The sequence below is a fragment of the Manis pentadactyla genome, chromosome 11 (assembly GCF_030020395.1).
Source record: "Manis pentadactyla isolate mManPen7 chromosome 11, mManPen7.hap1, whole genome shotgun sequence".
NCBI lineage: Eukaryota > Metazoa > Chordata > Mammalia > Pholidota > Manidae > Manis > Manis pentadactyla.
This window is the reverse complement of record NC_080029.1, coordinates 12655583-12680331: the sequence shown is the minus strand read 5'-3', so window position 1 is coordinate 12680331 and position 24749 is coordinate 12655583. Positions and strand designations below refer to the sequence as shown.

Here is a 24749-nt window from a genome sequence, read left to right as displayed (position 1 = left end):
CCACCTCCCCCAAAGTTCCAAAGCCAGATGTGAACTGAAAATCCAAGCTCTCTTGCCCTGTCTTATTAGACCAGAAAAAGGTACCAGGAAGCCGACTCAGGTGTCCTCCAGTTTCTCTGTCCACCAAGAAGCACACAGGCGGGCCAGGGCTGCTCCAGCGACATTCATGTGGCTTTCTGCAGCCTCATGACCCCTGGCCGGTGTCTGCCAGAAAAACAAGGCCAGGAGGGGAGGAAGCCACCTCAGAGGACAGGAGCCGAGCTCACTCCTGGACTCAGCTGCTGCCTCTGAGTTGCTGACGGGACAGAAGACGACCGCTCAATGGCCCTGGGTTTCTGTTCTCCCTGTTTGCTAACCAAGGCAGGCTGAACAGCATCAACGGTTCTCTGCCTGCCTGTACAGCAGAAACCTCTAACTAGAAGCAGCCAAGAAAGCTTTTAAAGATGGACAGCCAAGCCCACCCCGACCAGTGAAGTCAGAATCTGTCGCTCTGCAACTGAGGGCTTGGGGCTCTCCGCTCCGCTCTGGGCCAGGGGGCAGGACCACCGCGCCAGTCACTCCTCACATGCCTTCCAGCTTTAACACCCTGCCAGCCACACACCATCAGGACTTGTTCCAAACAACCCTTCATTAGTCACCTGAGCCTTAACAACACAGAGGAACGTTTATCAAGTTCCAGGGATGTCCCAGCCGTGCCACTGGCCAGCTTGTAGGAGAGGATCGGGGGTGGTGAGTGAACCCCAACCAACATACAACCGGATTTCTGTCTTGTCACATGGGAGCTGGGTTCCTGCTCTGCCACTCACTCACTGTGTGGCCACGTTCATGCCCCTCACCCATCTCCCCATTCCCCGCTCCTAGCCCCCTCCCCTGTAAAATGAAGGAATTGGGCCTTGTAACCCCAGGTCACCTTAGCCACTTTCCAAGGCCCTTGATGCTAACCCACACTTGGCCTCATGCACTCAAGGTCCAGGCAGGTCCCAGGTAGCGCCTGCTCCGGAAGTGCCCCAGGCTAAGGCACCTGCTCCGGAAGTGCCCCAGGCTAAGGCACCTGCTCCGGAAGTGCCCCAGTGACTACAGATCATGGCTAGGGGCCTCAAGCTTTCCTGGGTGACAAAGGCCTCAGTGACGCGGCAGCGCAGACGGGACCCATGCCTGCTGCTCACAGCCTAACTCAGAGGCTCAGCAAGCTCTCAGACTGATGTGTAAACAAGAAACACACATGGCAGGCTGTCAGCCACTGTGAGACACAGAAAATGACTAAAAAAGGATTGAAACACTCCAACACATGACATTTCAACCAAATAAAGACAGATCTTTGCCCTCAGCGGGGTATGCCTCAGAAGCACCCTTGGGGAGAGAGACGTAACTCCTCCCCTGTGGCCGGTGTAAGGACTTCCTGGGGTATTAATAGTTTGCAGCTGTCCCCACGAAAGCCGCAGATACCCTTCCCAGGGCAGGGCCACAGGCTCAGGACAGTGAGCGATGAACCACTTCAGTGTGCCTAGGGGGCAGGATGGGGGGGGTGGGAAACGTCTGCCCCTTTTTATGTGAAGTTTTATTTTGATCATGATCATTTATGTGATAAAAATAGAAGGCAGAAAAGAAAGCATCTAGGTTCCTGATTCTGCACAGCAAGCCCGGCTCTCCTTGGGGTGGTGCGGGGACAGAGTGGGGAAAGGTCATTCCAGATGGAAAAGGACCTCTCCCCCAGCAACTGCTCCCAGCCCAAGGCAGATCCAAGAAAAATCAGGTACACAGGGAGCCCTCCTGTCCTCCACCGGGAGGAGGTCAAATTGGTTCATTTTAAAGACTCAGCAGCTAACAGCCAAGAGGAACGAGAGCCATTAATGAGACCAAGCAGGTGTAGGGAAGGCGAGAAAGAAAACAGTGGCTGGCTGCTCTCCCTCCAAATCCAGACACTAAAATGGGAACAGGGGCACTGTGAGCAGGACCCCTGCTACCACCCTCCCCCTCCCCCTTCCAGCCTCTGGGAAAAGTCACCAACTGCTCTTTTTGATAGATGTGATTCCAAGTTCACAGCTGAAGTCACTGACCTAGACCCCAAAGACTTTAGGGGAAGCGGATGCTTCTGTGTCTGACAGCTTAATCCTGGTTTTCTTTTAAACATGAACTTCTAAAAAGTCCTCCTATCCTAGGACTATCCATCCTCAATAGGAGTATCTTGGCTGCCAGGACTTAAGATAAATTGTTTCAATGGGGAAAAACCCCTATGCTGACTCCAAGTGAAAGGTTTTTCCTTTAAAACAAACAAGGGGAAAAAAAAAAAAAAAGGAAGAGGAAATGCCGTGGGATCCTGCTCAGCTGGCCATGCGTGGTCACTCAGTAACCCAAGTGGGGCGGAGACACACCACTCTTGAAGCTGGGAACGGGCTTCCAGGCCCGTCATGATTAACATCAAGTACATTCTTATTAGGTACCCTCTTCATTCGTTCAGAAGGTATTTGAGACCAGAGTCGTGTACGTAACCACATGTTCCACAAAAACCTATCCTCCTCTTAATTCATACCGTAGTCTCTCCATCTCATGACTATATGAGAGGGTGGGGGCCCACCCAACTCCACCCAACTCCACCCAACACCTAAAGCATGCCCCGTGCTCTGTGCTGGGGGCAGAAGTAACACAAGCTAGCATCTGAGAGGCATCGGTGCTGATCTAAGCCCCCTCCTGACTGCCCCCCACCCCTGCAGAAAATCTTGGGGCTGTAGCGCAGAGGTTGCCCTGGAGCACTCACTGTCGCTTGGTGTTCTAACCTGCTGTTCCAAATCTGCACTGCCAGACCCTAGGACGTAAAGCCCAGATGTACACCTGCCGAAACTACCTTCCAGGTGCCCTACGCAAAAAGCCAACAGCGGGTCCCATTCTAGTACAGGAATCCCCAAACCTAAATGAGTTAAAAACAAACAAAACAAAACAAAGCAGAGATTCCCAAAGCCCAGGGAATGGAGTGGAAATGTCCCACTTCCTTGCCTGGGTCAGGGGTCACCTATCTGGTCCCAGAGTGGAGAGAACAGGGGCCTCCAGAAGGAAAGGATGTGGGTTCAGTCCTTTTTGTGCTAGAATTATGGTAGGATACACATAACAGAAAACCACATAAAATACACATTAACGCTTACCATCTCAACCAATTTTAAGTGTACCGCTCAGCAGTGTTCAGTACATTCGTTATTGTACCAATCTCCAGAATTCTTTTCCTCTTGTAAAACCAAAGTCTGTCCCATTAAACACTAACTCCCCATCCCCTCCCCTCCCCTCCCTTACCCCCAGCCCCTGACAACCACCATTCTACTGTCCATCTCTACAGATTTGACTACTGTACCTCATGCTAGTCGAACCATACAGCACTTGACCTTTTGTGACCGGCTTATTTCACTCAGCATAATGTCCTCAAGGTTCATCTAGTGGTAACGTGTCACAGTTTCCTTCCTAAGGCTGAATAACATCCCATTGTGTGCACACGCCACCTTTTGCTAAGCCATTCACCACAGATGGATGCTTGGGCTGCGTCCACTTTCTCGCTTTTGTGAATAATGCTGCTTTCAACACGGGTGCTGCTCCTTGCTTTCAAAAGTCAACGATTTCTGAAATCAGGCAGCTTCCTAAAAGACTTCAGAGTTACATTTTCCTGAGCAGGCCGTATTCCTTTTTACTTTTGGACTAACTCTGGAATTTAAATTCTAGTTACCCCTTGCACTTTTCTGAACTCTTTGCAACGAAATCTGAACATCCACTTGGATTTCAAAGTCACATCATGAATCCACCTCCCAATTCCATTCAGCTGTTGCCATCCCTCCAGACACTCTCAAGGGACAGTCACCGGGACGGACACCACGACAGGTGCTCGCAGTGGACTCCATTCCCAGCCATCTGCAGGGGTTCGAGCTCCCCCTTCCTGAGACTGTAGCTACAAGGGAATCTAAACCCAACTGGGAATTTAAATGACCTATAAACTTTGGCATCAGATCACCCCTTCCCACTGTGTGCACCCCCCACTCCCCACCAAAAAAATCCAACCCAGTAACTTTGGAGGTGGGGGTCGTTAAGGACACGGAATTCCCAGGTCCTGACTTAGACCTCCCAGGGCAGGGAGGCAACCTCATTCAATCAAACGACAGGAAAATACCTTCAAAGGGAAAAAAAAAAGGAGGAGGACAGCTTCGCTGGTCACAGTTCCAATTACTGCCTGTTTTAAAAGGCTGGTTGAGTTTAAATGGGGGAGATTAAAGGGCTTATCAAAGTGGCTTTGGCTTTAGAAATTCACTTCTCCCGCATTTTCTGAACCCCAGAGCTGATAAAGACCCAGAGTTTTAATACAGGCAATGCAGTACAACAGCCGAACTGAGTCCAGGAACACCTCCTGCCCTGGGGACTCCTCGGGCTGGCCCTGGACTCCGCCGGGGAGGCAGGGCTGGGCCAGCAGCAACGCCTCTTCCACACGGTTCATGGGATCAGAGCAAGCATCAGGGTGGCCCACTGGCTGGCATTTACTGCACCCCTAGACCCTGAGAGGACAAAGGCCTGCAGAGCTCCTGCCACGAGGAAGCCTGCTAAGTGCTATGGGACCTGGGGGAAGCAGCGCAGAGCTGAAAGGTGGGATGATGCTGGCAAGGGATATAAATAAACTCAGACTCACAGCTTCAGAGGGCTTGACACAGGTGGGCAAAGGGCACAGGCTCTGGGCAGGAGAAAGTGCCAAGGGAAGAGGCAGGGGTGTGGCCAGAGCAAAGGCAGAGCTCCAGTCTGGCCACAGAAACATCCGGGCTCACCAGGTCCCAGCTCTGCAGTGGGCACCCATAACACACTGCCTCTTTCTGAATGCTCACAACCCAGGAGTCCCGTCAGTTATGCTCACTGGACGGAGAAGGTCACGGCCGGGAGGGTCAGGTGGCTTGCCCGAGGGATGGCAGGCCCAGCTGCCTGCTGTTCGGAAAAGGATGCTGTCCTGGGGCCCGCAGGATGCACGTGGGGGCAGACAGGGCAGAGGCAGCCTGGGAGGAGTCTACCTCCCAAAAGAAGACACCAGGGTAATGCCCGTGATGCTCCAGGACGGGTGGAAGCCCCTCCATCCTCCCAGGGACCCAGACCGCAGTCATCTGCTCTCAAAGTTTGGACGGGCTGTTTTGGATTAACTGCCCCAGGGAGCGAAAGAGCGTGGGGTTATCAGGAGCCACCAGCTCTTCTTTCTTCTGGCATCTCGGGCTTGGGGCATCCACAGCTGTGACTCAGGCCATTCCCACCTGAAAAATCAAATTTGGTAAGCTCCCCTCTACAGAATTCAAACGTCACAAACTCTCACCGCCACAGCGGGGGGTGGAGTGGGGTCAGCAGCTGAAGAACAACTTGGCACAAAACGTTCCAAAACTGCTTCAGAGTTTCTGATGCCTTAAGTGACCACAATTTGACAATTTAAAAGGAAATATACTATTCTGACTGGCTACAAGAACAGGAGGGTAAGCCTGTTTGGATACTGTGGTTTGGAATTTATTTTAAAGTTTTAAAGTCATTAAGCCTAAACTTTAGAAAGCTCAAGGGTGCCCAGCTGGCTAGACAAAGTTGAAAACAATCAATTTAATTTCCACCCTCCAGGGACTGAGCCTCCGCAGTACCTGACATATGGCATCTCCATCAACAAAGCAAACACCACATGAAAAGCCTGCAGGTTGGTGCGAAAGCAGCAGGGGGCCCTCCTAAGAATGGGATTCAAAGGCCCCAGGGCCCCCCTGGCCCCCTAGACAGTCAGGTCCTGAGCATGTATCAGGCACTCAAGGAACACAGAATGAATATAGCTGGGCCCACCCTCCAATTATTCAACAGTCTAGAAAGGGGGCAACAGGCTGGGGACCTTTGCAGGATCATCTTAGCCTAGAGACAGGATCCTGGGCCCAGTGCAGTAACGTGTGCCCTGCACACAATGACTTCTCTGCATCACTCCCTCCTCTGAGTCACAGCTTCTATTTGCTGCACCTTGTCACTCACACAGACTGACGGTAGGTATGTTTCCATGCTGAAGGGGTGAGCGACAGAGACAAAGATGCAGGGCCTGCTTTCGAGGCATTTCATCAGTGGCAGAAGATAAAATGGTAAGGCTTCCAAGGGATAACATGCTTAAGATGGTCGGAACACTGTGGGCACACAGTAAGCTTAAAATAAAAAGACCACATAGGAGGAAAAGATGTGTGGTAAAAGTTAAGCACATTTTGTGCACACACGTTGGAGTAATCCAAACAAACCAGAGAGCATAACTCTCGGCAGGGCCCTTCCACAACGAGTGAAAGGAGCACGCTCAGAGAGGCCATCTGCCCGCAACGCCCTCATTACACCAGGGAGCATCTTATCCTCACCTCTAGCATGGTGCCTGTACGAGGCCCTCCTTCCACCCTCCCTATGATTCTTGAGGCAGACACTATTAATGTCCCCACTTTCGGTTAAAAAAGACTCCCAGATAAAGTTACCCAAGGCCACAATCTGAGTGGTGAGCTCAAGGGAACGCACGCCTGTACCTTCTGCCTCTGCAGATGGAGAGGCCTGCAGCTTTGCTTACTCTCTTCATATCTGTGCTTGGATGCGTCTCTCCTGCTTCCCAAGTCCTCTACCTACGTGAGTGACCCGGCCCTTCCGTCTGCAGAACACAGACTAACCAAGTCAGCCTAGGAGGGTGTGTGCTGTCGATTTAGTGTTCACTGACTCAAGAAGCATGGTGTTCTTTCATTTGAGCCTCACAATGACCTATAACATGGTACTGCCCATATTTCACAGGAGATGTTAAATGAGGCCCCCTAAGTGGCATTACTAGTGCCAGTGATACCCAAGTTTCTAGACCCTTAAGAATGATCCAACATGACAAAGTAGTCCTGCTTGCCTTATGTCTGACCTCCAGCTTCCATCTCATGCTTCTCCTTCTGGTTTCACCTTCCTGGCCTTCCGGGGAACCAGAGGAGCCACCCCACAGAGCCGGCTCACCCACTTCCACAGAGCAGTGGCTGAGCCCCCAGCCAAGAGCAGGGCCATCCTGCGTGGCAGCTAATGAAGCCACGGAAGGCTTCTCCCCGAAGCTGCACTGCACCCCATCTCCTCCCTTGGAGAGTGGACCTATATTTAGAATACCCCCCTCTCTCCTTAACCTGCTGAAACCCAACCCCAAACCAGTGGAACCCTTGCAGGACAGAGCAGGCACAGGATACAGTCTTCTAAAACCTTCACCTCCCCTCAAAACATCAACTTAGAACTGGGGGTACGTGGTGTGGCCTCTTCAACACCCTCAAAGTCCTGGCTGACAATTTAAGACAACCACTCCCTCAACCCCCTTACTTTGTCTTTCTCCTCATTACCAGAAAAATAGGACTGAAATTATATCTAGAGTACCAAGGCCCTAAATGCTACAGCACAGCAGCAGGAAAACTCAGCCTTTCCATAAAAAAGAACTGAATAACACAAACTGTTATTAGCCCTGGACACGAGCCATGCAGCTGGCTTTGCGGAGGGGCAGAGCCTGCCCAGGCAAGTTCTGCAGAGACTCCTTCTGACAAACCAGTTAGAACATCCAACATGCTGATCTGGGCATTTAACAGCAAAACCCAAGGCAGAGGAGAAACGCTTCTTTTTAAAAACTTTGGAAAATCATTTCCCACCTTTTTTGTCACAGAAGGAATTGGTGCCTCGTCCTACTTCCAGCCACGCTGGTGTCTCGAGTACAAAGCAAGTTGTGTTTCCAACTCCATTCATCCAGCAGCGTGGATTCACACAACATAAGCACAGTTCCAAAAATGCGAAGACCTAACTGAGAAGGACGCTGGTTGGCTCACTCTTGGCACCTGGGGAGCTTCCCAGTTGAGGTTTTGGCGAACAGTCTGCTGGACGCAAAGATTCAGTCCTCTTGCCCGAGGCTGGAGTGACCACCCGGCTTCCACCCCCAAACAAGCTGGTTACTCTCTTCATGCACAGACCTTAAGAGAAGGACTCAAAAACACCACACTTCATAGATGCTCACAGAGCAAGAGAAAACTTGAGCAAAAGGTAGACAGATACTTCACATGGTGAGATGACAAGTTTCAGAAACAGGATTCTGGAAAGAAATGCCATTCACAGGAAGGGAAGGAGCTGAGACAAAGTCCAGATGTGTAAATGTAAGGATTTGAGCAGGTCCTTCTGCCCATCGATCGTGCCCTGGGCCATGGGCTCTGTGCTATGCAGAGGAGACCAAAGCGAGGCAGCGGCCTCCACACCTGGGAGCAAAAAGGAGGGCTCTGGAGCCCAGAGCTCCCTCCTCTCCAGGAAGGCAAGAGAACGTGGCAGCTCAGGGGCAGCAGGGAAACCCCAGCAACTCAAGGCCTGGACTGAAGGCTAGGAGGAGGACCCCACAGAGACCGGCAGGACTGTGCATATGCACACATACCCTCCCTCCGTCTGCCGCCTTAAGCCTCCTTGGCCTGGCTCAATTCCAGCTCTGCTAATTACATCAGGCCCACCTTTCACCCCTCTCCACCCTCTGCAATTAGCCCTGATTCTCTGCTTCCTGCTGCTCTGGGCGGTGCAGGGTGAAATCTGGGGCCCACTCCTTCCTCCCCACCCACTGCCCAACACAGGAAGCGCTGGTTTCAGGAGAGGCCTGAAGCAATCCAGTCCCTTCCTCTGGGGCTCTGGGCTGGTGTGAAATCTGGCTAACAAGGGGGAGCCCAAGCAGGAGACACCACCAGGGCACTGGCACCCCTAGCCTGGCCCATCACCTGAGGCTTCTGGCTCGGGTTTCCATCCTGAATGGCTCTGCCACCCTTCACAGCTAGTCTGCCAACAAAAATGACTGTCGAAAGCCTGATTTTTAGAAAGCAGTTTCCCCAAGCAGCTGATGACCAAGAAAACTTGCAACTCTCTGGGGCTGTTCCCTTATCTTGCTCAACATGCCTCACTTTCCTAAACTGCCAAATGGGCAGAGCAATTTCTTCCACACAATGACAAGGGCTAGAAAGCTAGCATAGTGCCTGGCTCATAGAAGACACTCAGGTATCGTCCCAAGCCTCCGACTGGGGCACAGAGCTGAGTCCCGACATTCCTGCTTTCTATTCGGTGTGCCTTGGCAGCAGTTCTTTTAAAAAGAAAAAAGGAAACCAAGTCTGACTGGCACGTGGTCTCACGTCTTGCAGAGACAAAACCTGCCTCTGGAAAGGTTTGGGACTATGTGGCACACGATGAGGTGCCCTCAGCTCTCTTTAGTGTAGAAAAGGGGAATTCTAGTGGCCCTGAAGCTGCCACCCTCCTGCAGTCCTCCCCACAACCCATGTCTGGCTGCCCTGGAGCCCCTGCCTCCCAGCCCCGGGGGTCCTGCTCCAAAACCTGGGGGAGACAGGCACAGCTGGCACACAGCTGAGCCTTCCTGGGCTTGGGATGCCCGCTCCAGGTGGGGCACTGAGCAAGCTGCTCTCTAGGCCCCATGTGGCCAATACCCCGGGTGAGTCTCTCCGAACTCACCCCCTCTCTCCTCTGCCCCTGCGGTGGCCCAGGTGCCCAGGACCTGCCCTGATCTCCACTCCCTCCTGATGCCAATCCACTCTCCCTATGGATGCCAGCATTTTCTTTTAAAAATTCTCCAAAGACTCCCGAGTCCTTCAGGAGGTTCAGGTCCATTAGCACGGCATCTCCCCCTCTTGCGGCTTCGCCATCTTTCCAGTCTCACCACCCCACTCCCCACAGCTTAACCTGTCCTCAGGCTTTCTCTATGGCTTCCTGGGGGCTGCTCCTCCCCCAGGGCACACTCCCCTTGCACCCCATCTTCTGCCACTCAAGCTCCCTGTTAATCTTTCAAGCTCAGGACAGTGTCACCTCCTTTCCCCATGAGCTCTGTCCCTTCCCGGGCTGGGGAGCACCCTCTGTCCTGTGCACACACAGTTATCACAGTAGTTCATTTGCCTGGCCTCTCTCCCACCCTATGGGACATGAGCATCTCAGGAATGGAGAACGGCCTTGAGAATAAGAAAGAAGCAGAAAGAAAAAACTAGGTCACTCGCGGCAAGTCACACCCACCTCTTTGGGCCATCAGGGCATCCTCATGGGACACCTCATCACTTTGCACTAGAGAGAATGGGGGATAGGAAGCGAGAGGAAGGAAAGAGGAAAGGAGGGGTCTATGCAGGCCACCGCCCCATCAGGCTCACTTCCCAACAGTCTGGAAGGTTCTCTCTTGAACTTCAGACTGACAGCCACCATTCACAGGGAAGCCAGGAAACGCCTGGGTCAAGTCCACAGCAGAAAAGGGTGCCCACTGCTGCCACGGGAGCTGCTCTGATAGCCTCCCAGTCCTGGCACTGGACTGCCCAGCCTCACCGCCATGTCCTGTCCCATCACAGTCGCTCACAGGCCGTCCTGCTGGAGATTCAAGCCAGCAACCAGTGCTCCCCCAACGCAAGAAGTTCACCCAGATGTTCGGCAAGAAATAACCTCAGACTCCATCCCCTTCGCCTGCACCGCACACTCAGAAATACTCAGCATTCAACAGCAACACAGAACACTGCCTTTCACAGGAGCTACTGCAACGGGCGAGGGCACAATCGGGCAATTCAGGGAAGACAAACAAAAGGCCTGTAACAAAGGCAATTTTGGCAGTAAGCAGCGCAAGGCCTCCAAGTAGTCATGCCCTGTGACCCAGTGATTCCAAGCTAGGAATGTATCCTAAGGACATATAAACAGTTGTTGAAAGGTTTCTGTGCCAAGTATGTTCATGGTGGTGGTGTTTATAATCCTGAGACAGAAATAACCCAGTATCAATGACTGTGGTACGGATGCATGTGAAATGCCATGGAGACACTAAAATTCATATGTGAAACACTATTCAGTGACATGGGAACACACTCACTATACAGTAAGTAAACCCCATTACAAAAAGTATGAATGATACGATACCATCCACACTTTGAGACACCACGTACACAGACTCGAAGACGGAAAGCATAAATACCAAAATATTAACAGTATCCCTAGGTGGTAAGATAATGGATGAGTTTAATTTTCTTTATTTCTCCCAATCTGCAATCAGAAAATATTTTCATAAAGAAAAACACTACTTTTAACTTCCTCAGCATGTAGATAGAAGCTACAAAAGCAAGACTATCCGCCTCAACAGCTCTCCTCTTTAACCTTTAAAGTCTAAAGCAGAGAAAGGAATTTATTTCCTGTAAATTTAATATAATGTACTATTCATAAAGCAAATTCCACTGGTTCCTGTAGACATGGCCAGAGCAGACTATTAGTTCCTGGATCACTGTTCCTACCCATCAAAGCAGGTCACCCCCACCTAGGGGGCCTTCACAGTTACTAAACCGTCCGGCCCACACCAGTGAGACAGAGCTAGGAGAATTTACTTTGTTCTCAGCAACAGTGTCAAATGCACATCATTCTACTCTTTTGACAAGTCTTGTTTTTCAAATTGAGCATGCACATTTCTAAAGACAGTTCTAATTTTTAGTAGTCAACCTATGCTCATCTAACACAACTGCCACAGAAAGATGACAGGTTGCAAAAACAAGGCTGCATGGGAAAGAGGTACAGGCAGGGGGTGGAGTTTTATCTAATCACACAGTACACACACACATACACAGAACAAGAGTATAAAAACATGAACCAGATACCCACCCAATTAACGGGTTATCTCCAGGGAGGGAGAGGAGGATAACTGGACGCAGTAGAGGCATGCTGGGGGCTTCAGACAGAACAACTTTCTCAAGGAAACAAGTATGAAGCAAATGTGAAAAGTATTCACATCTGTTCATATATATTTGATCGGATACACAGGTGCTCATTACAACCATTTGAATTGTTTTTAAATTTTCCAAATTAAAGGCAATGAATTAAAAAGATTACAGAAGATAAGGCAACACCAGACTACTTTGCTGTTTCTTCTCAGATGAAGAACAATGGCCTGGGTCTGCTCTGGCCTCCTGACCATGGGGAGAGACCTGGTCAGAAGAGCTGAGTTCAAGGATGTCATAAAACAAAACTTCCCTGAGGTGACCCTGAACTCTGGACCTTGGTCCTCTCACCATCAGGCGACCGTGGAATTTCAGGCCCACAGAAGCCCATCGTCACCTGGACACACGAGAACCCAGGAGACCCAGAGAAGGAAGCAGCCTGGCCCCCTGCGAGGACAGCGAGGGGGGAGCTCGCAGAAACTCGGCACTGTCCCCATTTCAGAGGAAGCTCTGCAGGGAGGTTCCTGTACCCACCTAAAGGTCCCATTATCAGGACATTGTCTCCACAGGTTTTTGAGGCAAAACTTGAGCTTCCTTGTGATAGAAGCCCATGTCATACACGGGTCCCTGTCCTTCCTAATTGTCCCTTCCTTGGGATGGCTCAGAAAAGAAGGGACAGCCAGGGGGCAGACCTGCTGCTTGACAAATACATCCCAGGGCTGGATTCTGTGGCCTCGATGTGTCTACCGAACCATAGCAGGCATGGGGGTGGGGGTGGGGAGGCCTCCCGACCCCGCTAGCCACCCAGTTCAGGGTAAGGGATGACGACGCTAGTCTTGCTTCATCCCAAGCCCTCACCACCTGCAGGGCCACTCCCCAAGGGGATGCCAAGCAGCATTGTCTTGCAAAACTTTCTTGAATGTCCCTTTACAATAATAACCGATTACGTGCACGCTATAATGTCAGGGGGGAGGGAAAAAGGCAGGATATGCGATTGTATACATGGCACGACCACAGCAGTGTAACACAAAAAGTATTCATGCAAAAGCTGGAAGGAAACACTAAAAATGTTGATAGTGATTGTCTTTGGGTGGTGGGATTATGGGAGGTTCTTTCTTGCTACTTGTTTTCCACGCTGTTTATAAAGAACACAAATTACTCATATGACCAGAACTTTTAAAACAAATCAGAAGAAAAAATCACACAGAACACTGCCCACAGAGACCAGGGGTCAGCCCCCGAGGCGGGTATCCTGCCAGCTTTCTCCAAGTGGGCAGGGGCGGCCTGTGGCTTTAGCAAGTATTCATTCTGGGCTGCGCTCCCAATGCCCGCCAGCCCTGCCCTCAAACAGCTAACAGTACAGAAGCAGAACAAGGAGACAGCGTCCCCTTCTCTCCTGGGGAGTCCATCTGGGCCCCGGGAATGGGCTGGCCGGCTCCCTTCTGGAGACTGTTTCCCATCTTCTGGAACTCTACACAGTGCCCCAAAGCAGCAAACGGCCTGAGAACCGACAGAGATTCAAGCGGTGGCACACCCACTTGGCTAGACCAGCCCTGGACTATCAGAGCTGCTGTCACCACGGCATGTGTCCTACGGGGCCAGACCTGAGGATAGGACCTGCACGGCCAAACAGCTGCTCACGCAGCGCTGCGGAAATCCCACCTCTGCCTGTGGCCTCCACCACTGCCGCTGGGAGAGGTGACCACCTCTCAGCCGGGCCTCGGGTGGGAGACTCGCCCGGGAAGAGTTACTGCTGCCGCTCTGGCCAGCCTCGCAAGCCTGTTCTGAACCCTGAATTTCTGTCTCTTGATGCTCCCATACTCCCTGGTTTTGATGCCTCTGAAACCTGGTGAACCAGACCTTCATCCAAGCAGGGGTGGCTGGACAATGCTGACCCTGACAGCTTGAGGACAGAACTGTTTCAGGGCCTCATGCCTCCTCTACCTACCTTAACACCCTGTCCCTTTCTCTCCAGCCCATGACCCTCCAAACTTGGCAGCTCAGTCACCTACCAGAACTCCACTCAGGTGGCCCCTCTGCCAAGAAGCCTTCTCCAACCTCGCCCCTGCAGCCTGGATTAAGGGTCTCATCTCCTGAACTAGAAGCACCATCTGCTCCCTGGCACTTAGCACATGGCATTGAAAGCATATGAATGGTGTTTGCAGCCAGGGACCAAGCCCTGAGTACCTGCTGAGCAGCCAGCCCAGCCAAGAGGCAGCCCCCTCCGCACCCAGATCCGCTGCTGTTCCCTGGCCTCTCTGCCTGGGCCCGGCTTCCTTCCTGCGGCTGTGACAAGGGAAGCATTAGCTGAGACCCACCTGCCTGCAGCATGGCCAGGCCTGCACGCAGCTGCCCTCAGACAAGCAAACAGGCCCCCTTCGCTGCACAGACCCAGCTCCCCAGGCCTCCCCCTGGCCCTAGGCCCCCTCCTCAGCTGCATCTGTCTGTAACTAAAGGGTGGGGCTGGTTCTAAACCTTGCAGAGGCTGCTCAGAGTCCACAAGATGAGTACAGGAGGTGTGCTGAACTGGCCACACAGCGAAAGCACCCAGACCCCAATGGGAGGAGGATGGGAACAATCATCGCAGAAAACCCAGGGCACTGTCCCCTCCCTCCCCCTCCTGTCCTCTTCCAAATTCGCATTGAGTCAGAAGGGTTCCTCGGCAGGACCTGGCCCAGCATACAGTCCAACGCCACAGCACAAGCTCCCCCCCAGCTGCCTGTCAGGTGGTCTCTCAGCTGACCTCAGAACCAGCAACCACTGCACGAGGTCAGGGAGGGGAGCCTCTCGTGTAGGCAGGGACCCCATGACCTTGAAGATGTTCCCAGACCCCAGAATCAAGACTAAGTTACAGCCCAGGCAGCTGGGTGCTGGGGACAGGTCTCAGAGGCAGAGTCAGGCTGAGGGGTCAGCGAAACCCAGCTTGAATCTGGAAAGGACTTGTTCTTGAGCAGTGGTTCTCAAACTGTGAGCCCTGGGGTCCTGGGAACCCACAGAGATGCCCTGAAGGGAGAGGAGGGGGCCCAACAGAGGACACTAGGGCTCCCAGTCCCCAAGTCAATCAGTCACTAGGGCTTCACCGGGGGTTTCAAGAAAAATATGTGGGGGAAGAGTTACATTGCTAAGAAAAGTTTTGAAAACCAGGGCTCCAAGATGCAAAGTTTAAGTCCATTTCCCATCAATACTGGCTACATAAAGGTCATGAACATCAAGAATTTGCACCTGACCTTCCTAAGGCTGGAACAGGGTTTCTAATACTCCTTCCCCACCAGGCACACTTCCCTGATGAGACACACAAGCACCTGACAAGCAGACACTCTACACCGTGCACCCCAATGCTGTCCGCAGCTGCAGGCCTAAAGATTACACTCCTGGCTGAACATTACCCTCTGTAGTCCCTTGTCTCCTCAATCCTCTCAGATGCTCCCAGACACAGGCTCACTGAGTTGTGGGTAATACCACGTCAGGAGGTAACTCTCAGGGCCAGTTCCAGACAGTTCCCATTTGACTGCAAGCTCCGGCTGTGCCGGGGACCCAAGGCTCTGCTCTGGGGCCCTCACAGCACCAGGCGTGATGCTTGGCACCCACCTCAAAAGGGCACTCCCTGGACAAAGTAAAGAGACCCAATGCCTGACCCTTCCCACAATGCCAAAACAATGATGCGAGTGGAAACACCAGGCATCAGCAAGTAGATGCCAATCCGTGAAGCCATTTCCTCTAGGCTTCCTGTGCGGAAATTGTCTGAGTGGCAATACTGCCAGATGCACAAACTCTGCTGGAAAGACAGCTGCTCTTACCTGGTAGTAGGTCTTAATGTTTCTCACTAGGATGGTCAAGTTCTGGATGCGAAGGTTCACGTCATTGTTGACATGCTTGTTGATGCGCTGATTGGTTGGCCTGGGGTCTCTGGGGGAGGAAAGACAGGAACGCAAATTGCATATTCAGGCAGTTGCCACACACCCTTCCCCGGCCAGTGTGAGGCCCTCAGTCCTCCCCAAGTCTGCTTCCCATGTGACTGTGACAATGTGGCTCCAGTCAAACCCAAATTCTGCCATTGCCAGGCCCTGGCCCTTAGAAGCCTGCACCACCTTCCTGCTCCCCCACCACCAAGCACCTTGCCCATCCCAGGCCCTTAATGTCATTTCTGTTCGCACTGCTAGCAGGGCCCATATATCACTACCAAATGTCAGCACAGACCCAACAGTTATACTGTATGGGATCAATGACCTATCCAAAAGTATGTTTCAATATTAAGAGGACTAAAAGCTGAACCAAAGTATGTGATATGTTAAAAAAAAAAAAAAGCAGGCAATATGTTTTCTGACTGAATAAAACAATAAAATCATTAATGTCCCATTTCACACGGGTGTGCCACCTCTGTCACCGAACTAGTCTTGGGCTCGCCCTGCCTTTGATTTATATTCTGGGGACATAACTCTATCTTGCAAAAACCAACATCATGAGTCTGTGACACTGTGTTCTAAATGCACCCTACAGGAAATGCTAAGAGCAGAGACACGAATAATTCAAGTGGGAAACCCCCAAAGTGTCATTTATTTTCTAATATCATACAAAAGTCAGTCTAGTTGTGATGAAACTAGAAATGTGAATCAAGTGATTTATAATTTCACTCATCTACATACAGAATGTTTCTCAGAATTCTCAGCATCAAAAACATTTTCTATTCAAAGAGAACAAACACACAGAAGGGATTCAGTTTCCACCTCCCCACGGGCTGCACAAGGCTTTTCATAACAAAGCCCTCCCTCCCCTGTGACCGTCCCATCCGCCATACCCATACCAGAGGTCTCATTCAAATGAGGGCTGTCTTCACAGTTTCATCTGTCATCTGAGCCCTGTGAGGAGGGTGCTGAGCCTCTAGGGGGCTGGCTAGACAGAAGAGAGACAGCCTCTTCCCCCTCCTCAGTAACCGGGCGCCCGGATGAGGGCGGGGGAGTTTGGGGAGCTATGGAAATCAATCTCAATGCCATTTGCCTCATTTTGAAGCCAATCATCAATATAAAATCAGCCAACAGAAAAATACCAATAGAAATCATTTCAAATGTCACTGGAAGTATAAAATCTTTATAACACAGACTGTTTACAATTCAACCATCACGTAAATATTTGACATACACACTATGAGTCCCTACATTGCAGGGTGTGGACGCAAACCCCTTTACCTAGGTCAGGCAATTATCAGCCATGGATTTTATTCAGTCATCCTATATCCCCTAAAATAGTCTCATGGGTACCTTGAGGCTACCAGAGGATCCCTCTTCAATTGTCATGTTACAATATTTCAGATGGTAATGGAGTCTGGCCAAACCATTTACACATTACATGTTTCTCTTGGAGCCATTCCTTACTGAGAAAATAAAGGTTAAGAGTTCGGTGGAAATTAATTTAGAAATAGAAAAGATATTCAGAATTTAAACCACAAAGGCATTTTTAGCTACAGAAGTGTACCTAGCATTACAAAATAATTTACCTGAAGGGTGCAGTTCTACTCCCTTTATTATAGGTACCTTGAGATGAGAAGCAATTTCATCAAGAGACAAGTGTGCTTCTTAAAATAGCACAACTCAGAGAACGTGCAGGGCCTTTTCCGTTTTGCTGTTATTGTAGTCCCAACTTTCCCTGAAGTCAGGTGGGACCACCCCAGGAATGCCAGAGCCTAGAGGGCCTTGGGTTTGCCGAACACATGGGTGGTGGGGAGGGGTGCTTACTGCATGCCCCCAGGCCAGGGAACTGCAGGTCTGACACGTAAACAGCAGGGAAGCCCGGGCCACCCCTGCTTTTGTTCTCTCCAGGTCTGGGAAGCAATAGCTAATTCAAACACTGCTCCAAAGAGCCTGGACATTTACTGTATGAGTAATTAGACTAATTATCATGAGCATCAGTACAACCCCCTTTAACTAAGGCTCTTAGGGTAAAGAGAAGTTATGAGGAAACAGGATCAAAAGACAAGTCACCCATGGTTAAGGAAGGCCTGGCCGCACTCTGTCCAGCACTGGTAACCCCCATCCCCCAGTGTGGCTGGAAATGGGTCAGGAGACAGGGGTTCCCCTCCAGGTCATGGGAGGACTGGCCAAGCTCTCTGGGCCCCAGTGTGCTCATCTGCAAGATGACTACAGGATCCTTCCAGCCCTAAAAGACTATCATTCTATGAAGGCCAAGTCTGCATTGGTCCTACACCCCAGGACAAGGACACCATATAACCATTGCACAACTGCATTTCCCCCAAAGCAATCATTAATAACAAGGATCTTCTGTGACAGCTCTAGGATGCAAGAGCCTCGCAGCAGGATGTCAGGGGACTGGAGAGAGACATGGATGCAAGCGTCTGGTAGCTTCTCCGAACCTGCAGAGTTCCAAGCCCCCAGTGTGAGGTCCCCAGAGCTTCCTTCTCATACAAATTTCTAACTTGTAAAAGGGAAATCAACTTTCCCTAGAATTTTAAAGATAATTACAATGTAGGTTTTCAGCAACCTTGCTCCACTCCTTTGTGAAAAGCAGCCCCTAACTTTTGGTTATATTGCAAAAACTTCCTAAATTTGAAACTGAATCAATAAATGATGTATTGACACAGACAGAGAAGCTGTCCATAATGTATCATAGGTTTAAAAAAAAAAGAATGCTAAAAAACAGTAGCATGAGCCCATATCTAGATAAAAATACATGAGGAGCTATATTCCTGTATGTGCCACGGACATCTGGAAGTCACCAGATTATCACTGCTGCCTCCACATGGTAAAATTATAGTTATTCTGCTCATCTGTATGTTCCTACTCTCCCACAATAAATGTGAATATTTTGTATAATTTTTAAGGACTCAAAGCCCCCATGAAGGATGTCATATACTGCAAATAAAAAAAGGAAATCAAGTTCATAAGCATAAATCTTTTTTGCTCCAACACCTTTGCACCAACACAAACTCATTCAGCTGACAAGCATTTGCCCTTTTTCCTCGGCTTTTTACACATGCAGAAGGGGACTATCCCTCCTGTTACTGCATACTGGGGTAAGAATACATCTTTCAAAAGCTTTTTAGAAGCTTAAGAAACTCTCCCACTGGCCTGAGGATGTTTCCAACCTCTGAACAATTAATTTATTGTCCTGACTTTTGCAGCCAGCACCAGGGGTAAGAAAGGAACCTGAACAAAGAATAGTGTTGGCTGTACAGCAGGCCTTGCACGGCCACCAACTCTGCAGGCCCAGGCCTAGTTCCCAGCTGCACTCCCCAGGCACCGCATCACACCAGGTGTCCACGCACAGGTTCAGGTGTGCACCACCTCATGCCCGCACACCCAGCTCCAGGCCACACCTAACAGTGATGGCGATCCGTGTTTGCTGGGCATTTTCTACAGGCATAATCTCATTTAATCCTCCCAAGTCTATAAATACCATCCCCTTATTGCAGATCAGGAAATTGAGGTATAGAGAGTTTAAGTAATTTGCCCAAAGTAACAGAACTACTAAGTGGCATGGGGCGGGGGGGGCATGTGAACTTCTCTGCCTGTTGGTTTCAGAGTCAAAGCTCTTCAATAATTTTCCTACCAGACAGTGAGAAATGTGTCTGTTCAAAGTGAACCAGAAACCGTGTTTTCTCCTGGGCACCAGTAGAAACCCAGGGAAACTACATTTACAGAAGAGCTGTTCAGCAGGTTTCCCCATGCATCTCGGTCCACACCACTCATGGCCTCGCTTTCACTCAGGAATTCTCCTAGACCTGGGCCTCCCCTGAAAGCTGAGCCCACAGGGCTTTCCTGCTTCCAGGCACTGATGTCACCAGGAGGCCAGGGCCAAGAGACTATTACCACAACCTTCTGCAGTCGCCAGACACAATGCCAGGTGCAGTCACGTGCCCCAGGTCAGCCTCCATATGGCTCTGAAGTGTTAGGTAACCACCTTTGATCTGAGCTCCAGGAACCCACATAACATACTGCTCTCCGCAATTTTCTCATGTCCACCAACTTGGGGGGAAGTTATTAAAATAGGCAAATAGCACACAGTCAGAGCTACTAGCATGGGAGATAAGGCACAACAGCCTTATCACTTGCCTGCCAGTTACCTTGACATTTCTCCATTTGGCAGAAGTGGGGGGGCGGTGGGAAGGCTTGGTTTAAGAATGGTGTTAGATGCAGGTCCTAGAGTCCAGTTTTGGCCTAGATCTCATTGGGAGAGGGCTCACACTAAGAATTACACAGTAATCTAGGAGACTCAGAATGTGGGAGAAAGGTAGACTGGAAAAAAAAAGCAAACTCCTAATGGGATTCCTCAAATCCTTTCTAGATTAAGGTAGCATGTATCATTGACACCAACATTTATTCAGTAACAGGCCCTGTGCTAATTGCTAATACATCGTCCCATTTATTCCTCCCAACCGTCTCTAAAGAGAGGTACTTTGCTTCCCACTGACAGATGAGGAAACTGTGTTGTTGAGTGTTGTGCCCAGCATCACTCCGCTAGTATGAGACACCCCTAGGGTTCAAACCCAAGCTGTCACCACTAGGGATGAAATTCTTTTGGAATTTTTAAAATTAAAATTAAACTGAGGTAGTTTTCACATAGAGTGAAATGCATGTATCTTAAGTTATACCCTGATAAGTTTTAAAAATTGAAATATACCCTAATCAACATACAAAACATTTCTACTACCCCCAGATTTTCTCCTGGACCCCTTTTCAGTCAATTCCTACCCACTTCCAGGAGCTACCAATGTTCTGATTTCTATCACTCAGAGCAGGGTTGGTCTGATCCCTCAATCAATGACCCATGTGCTGCTAGTACCACTCACTCCTTCATTTCTTCATTCTGGAAAGTCACTCAAAACCAGCTTCCCCATTGTCCTTTCCTCTGTGCCTGACCCTGGCCAGCAGGCCTCAGAGGCACTGCTTGAGACCTTAAGGGCTGCACACTTTTCAATTCTCACTTCTAGAATGATTACCTGGGCATATATCACAGAGAAGAAAGTAACATTTAAAACGGGGAGGGCAGAAGCGCTTCAAGCTGAATTTAGCCACGGGCTATAGCAAACAAGTGATGAGCTGGCATTTCTCAAAGGAAGGGTCCAACAGGCTCTCCTGATTTACAAGCAAGTGGTAAACGCTTCAGGAATTCCAAAGGTCAGGGAAGAAAGAGAAACAGTCCCAAGGCTTTTGTTCTCCCCTCGCTTGGGTGTAAAAGCTGAATGAAAAGGCTGGGGATACTGCTGGTTTTTTTAATTAAACAGTCTTGGGCTTGAGCGAGGACAGGTTGAAGTTTCACTGGTCGCTGCCCCAACGGAACCCAGTGATTTTCAGGGTGTACCAGAACGGGGGGAGAGTTACCAGAGCTCGAATGTGCCACCAGACATCCCCAGGAAAACTCATTTTCATCGATGTTCCCAGAGAAGTGCAGACAACAGATTTGTCTTTTTAGAACCCAATCGAACACAAGAGTGGAAAGACTCTAGTACCTTAAAACAATTAAGACTGAAGTGTCCCTCCCAAAGCAGGGCACCAACTGACTTATTAATAACAAAAGCCACGTCCTTGGGCCATTTTAAAAAACAGACCTTTTTGGACAGACCTACTTAAATCACTTTCTGCATAGGCCAAAGCTAACTGCTCCTCCTCCTGTGTGGGTCCCAAATGAAGCTGATTCCCATTAGCTAATGGATTTATGCTCAAGTAGAACCAGTTGCTTAGCTGCATGTGAGGAGGTGAGCAAGTGAGCATAAGAGGTTCATCTACAGAGAACATTAGGATGTTTCAATTTGCCTCAAGTGCCTGTGAATGATACTGACATTCAGTTCTAATACATTCCCTGCAGCTAGTTAAAAACAGAATGCAGCGACAGGAGCCAGCACCTACATGTGGCAGGCTGTCAGTCACACAGGCAATCGGCTCTGCAGAATTCGGCAACAGGAAAGGATGTGGTCAGACATACAGGCCTGCAGGGGTAACTTCCACCAAAACCCTGTGTAAGCTACACGCTTCAAGACAAACGGTATACCCCGCATTCTGACTCCCTGTGCCTGCCCTAACAGAGTGACTTAAATCCATTCATGGGAAGGGACCTTACATCTAACCAACTGCACCGGCTGTAAGACCACCGAAGATGTAAGACGAAGGGACAGGGAGCTCAAACACCAGGGTTCCAACCTGGAATGAAGCCTTGCAGTGGCTCACTGACACCCACCCCAACACTTCCTGTAACCAGAGACTCTGTTACAGTGCCTGGGCCCCCACAAAAGAAAGGGTGGGGTTTTGTTTTTTTTTTTTTTCACTTCATTGCTCAAACCTGAGTTGGAAGCCAACTGCACTATCTACACCACGTGGATAACAGTCATTCCATTTCAAATTTCCTTTTTCAAACAACCGTCAGCCCCCTGTCCTGTTCTTCATACCCCCACTAACGGAGAAAAAGAACCCTGACATTGAGACCCCAGCGGCCCCCCTGCACAGAGCCCTCCTGTTGACCCTCACATTCCATTTCTCCAACCTTAAACTGTCTAAAGCATCACTCTGTCCTTGCTCCCCCAAGATAACTTACATTTGCAGCATGATTTGGTTCAAAAAGATGCCGTCGGCTAAATCCATGTACATGGTGAGGCTGTCCTGGCTGCCATTTCCGAATGAACCGAAAGTTTTCACCTGCCGGGAGCCGGGCCAAGAGAGAAAGGTGGGAAAGTCACCCCCGCACAAACAAACAGGCTGAAGTTCTCGGGGCAAAGGCAGGCAGGGGCCCTTGGGGCGGAATGGGTCCCCCGCGCTCAAATACACCCTTCGGCAGCCACCACGCCACGCTTCTCCCCCTCCTCCCCGCGCCAGGCAACAGCCGCGAGACAGCGGGAGGAAAACTTCCGCCGCTTTCCTCCAGCGTCCCGTGGTGGAAAACATAAAAAGAACTTTTCAATAAATTTCTCACGTCTCCAATCTATTGGAAATCACAACGCCCACACCAGCCTGTACACGGATCCCCCCAGCCCCCACCATCATCCACCACTGGTCTCAGGGGTTCAGAAATTACACGAGGGTATTTTGGGGGAGTGGAGCCTTTTCCAGAGTGCTCAAGCCACGGGGGCCGGGGTGACCACTCGGACCTGCCCGCTCCAGGGCCCCCCTCACAGCGCCCCGGATTGAACAGGTGGACCCGCTCAGCGCGGGGCAGGGAGTGCGGCGGGGTCCTGCACCCGGCGCGCCAGCTCCAGAGTGGGAAATGCCTGCGGACCCGGACCCCAGCCAGGAGCGCTTGCTGAGACCCTCGCGTCCCGGCGGCTCCCCGGGGCTCCGAGCGGGCCGGAGCGTGCGGCGACCGCAGGCGCCCGAGAGGGGAGCCGGTGCACCAGCAATGGGGCGGGGAGCCAAGCGCACTCACCCAGGTCACCAGCGGGCTCTGCAGAAAGAGCTCCATGAGCTCCGAGACCGTCACGTCCATGTTAAGGCTGCGTCCCCGGCTCGAGCCCCGCGCCCCGCGCCCCGTCCCCCGCGCCGCGGCACAAAGCGGCTCCGGCAGCGAGCGGCGGGCGCGGGGCTGCGGCGGCTCCGGCTCGCGCCCGGGAGACAAAGGCGGGGCGCGAGCCCACGTTCCGCAGCTTCGGCGGCCCCGCGGCCAGCCGGGGGCTGGGGGAAGGGGAGGGCCCGCAGCTCGGGGAGGAACAATACGGCCGGCGGCCCCGCCCCTCGGTGGCTCGGGCGCCCGGCGAGCCGCCTCGCGGGGACCGGACGGGAGCCGGGGCGCGGGCGCGGCTGCGCGCGGAGAAGGGAGGGGCGGCGGCCCGCACGTGTGCGAGGGGGGGAAGGGCGGGGGCGTCCGCGCGGCGCTCGCAGCAGCCAGCACGTGGGGTGAGGGCCGTGCGCGCCCACGCTGAGCGCAGCTTGGGGCGCTCTGGGCCCCAGCACGTGGCGCGTCCCTACGCGCGTGCGCCCGCCCCTAGGCCGAAGCACCGATGCGGGCCGAGCGCGCGGGCAGTCCCCCACCCAGGTCTCTGCTGTGCACCGAGGCCTGGTGCTCCCTATCCCCGAGGTAGTTCCCGGGCCGCCGCACGCTGGGGACACGGCGGACACTGACCCGAGACCGCCGGCCCTGGGCAGGTGCAGCCCTAAGGCCGCGCGGAGCCGAGCCTCCCAGGTGCAGCCGAGAAGCGCGGCACCAGCCCCCGCTGGAGAACCGAGCCGCGGGCCTCTCGTGTCGGGTGGGCCTCCCGCGCAGGTGGGGCACAGGCCCCGGGGGTCAAAAGAGGAAACTTTGTGTTGAGTTTAGCCCGTAGGACCACGGCCCCGTGGGCCTCACCCTGTCCCCTCACGAGCTGCCTGCCTTCTGGAAGTTCCCGCAGGAAGTTGGTGCTCCGGCCTCGCAGACCTGGGCCCGCCCCACTGTGCCGCCACTCCTCCCACCCCCGCCGCTTTGCCGGAGAGGAGCCAAATTCCGGATTCCAATTTAGAGGACATAGCAACAGCCTGTTTACAGTCGACGGATAAAAGGACAAGGGCCTTTCCGAACTGGACGGAAAGCAAGCCCGGGGCCCAGACCTCGTTGCTGAGGCAGCTGCGGTGGACGCGAGTTCCTGCCGGTCTCTGCCACCTCACCTGAAGCTGGTAATAATTTCAAACTGCGATTCAGTCATTGTTCAAAGCACTTTATACGCTTTAACTAATCTAGCCCCCATGCGTTCCCCAGATGAGCCAGCCAATGCAGAGTTGATCTGAAGGGCCGCTTAGCATAGTCCTGTGTCAGTATACAGTAGGCACTAAATGGTTGTTAGTAGTTTGGAAGTTGGTTATGTTCAGTGTTGAGGCTGCGGCATCTTCCGGCGGAGAGTGGTATTGCAGCCGAGTTCTTTGGCACCTTGGGCCGGTGAAGTTGCCGCAGGAGGCAAGTGGGCAGTGACGTCCCTGAAGAGAAGTGTGAAAGTCAGGGAAATGGGAAAGAGCGGAGGAACTAAAATTTCTAGCCGACGTGGTTTTCTTATGCACCAGAAACTCTTTAATTTCTTAATTGATTCCTTAATTGCCCATATTGTGAAATCCATTGGAAAACAGGTGTAATGTGTATGCACATCCATCT

The 24749-nt window shown here is 51.7% G+C and overlaps 1 protein-coding gene across 4 annotated transcripts in view; it reads right to left on the bottom strand.

Annotated features, from left to right (window-relative positions):
- Nucleotides 1-23291, bottom strand: part of CCDC88C (coiled-coil domain containing 88C) — a 118455-nt gene extending 95164 nt beyond the window's left edge. For 2 of the 4 annotated variants that reach the window (XR_005024121.2, XM_036882031.2), the window contains exons 1-3: nucleotides 23061-23291; nucleotides 22236-22336; nucleotides 15494-15602 (exon numbers count right to left, since the gene is read on the bottom strand). Coding sequence is in view for 1 of the 4 variants with exons in the window: in XM_036882031.2 (XP_036737926.2) it covers nucleotides 15494-15602; nucleotides 22236-22336; nucleotides 23061-23120 (270 nt within the window). In the remaining 3 variants the exon portion in view is untranslated. Of the gene's footprint in view, nucleotides 1-15493; nucleotides 15603-22235; nucleotides 22337-23060 lie in introns of those variants that run through there. The other 2 variants (XM_036882036.2, XM_036882035.2) reach the window with 1 other exon arrangement.
- Nucleotides 23292-24749: the final 1458 nt, after the last annotated feature.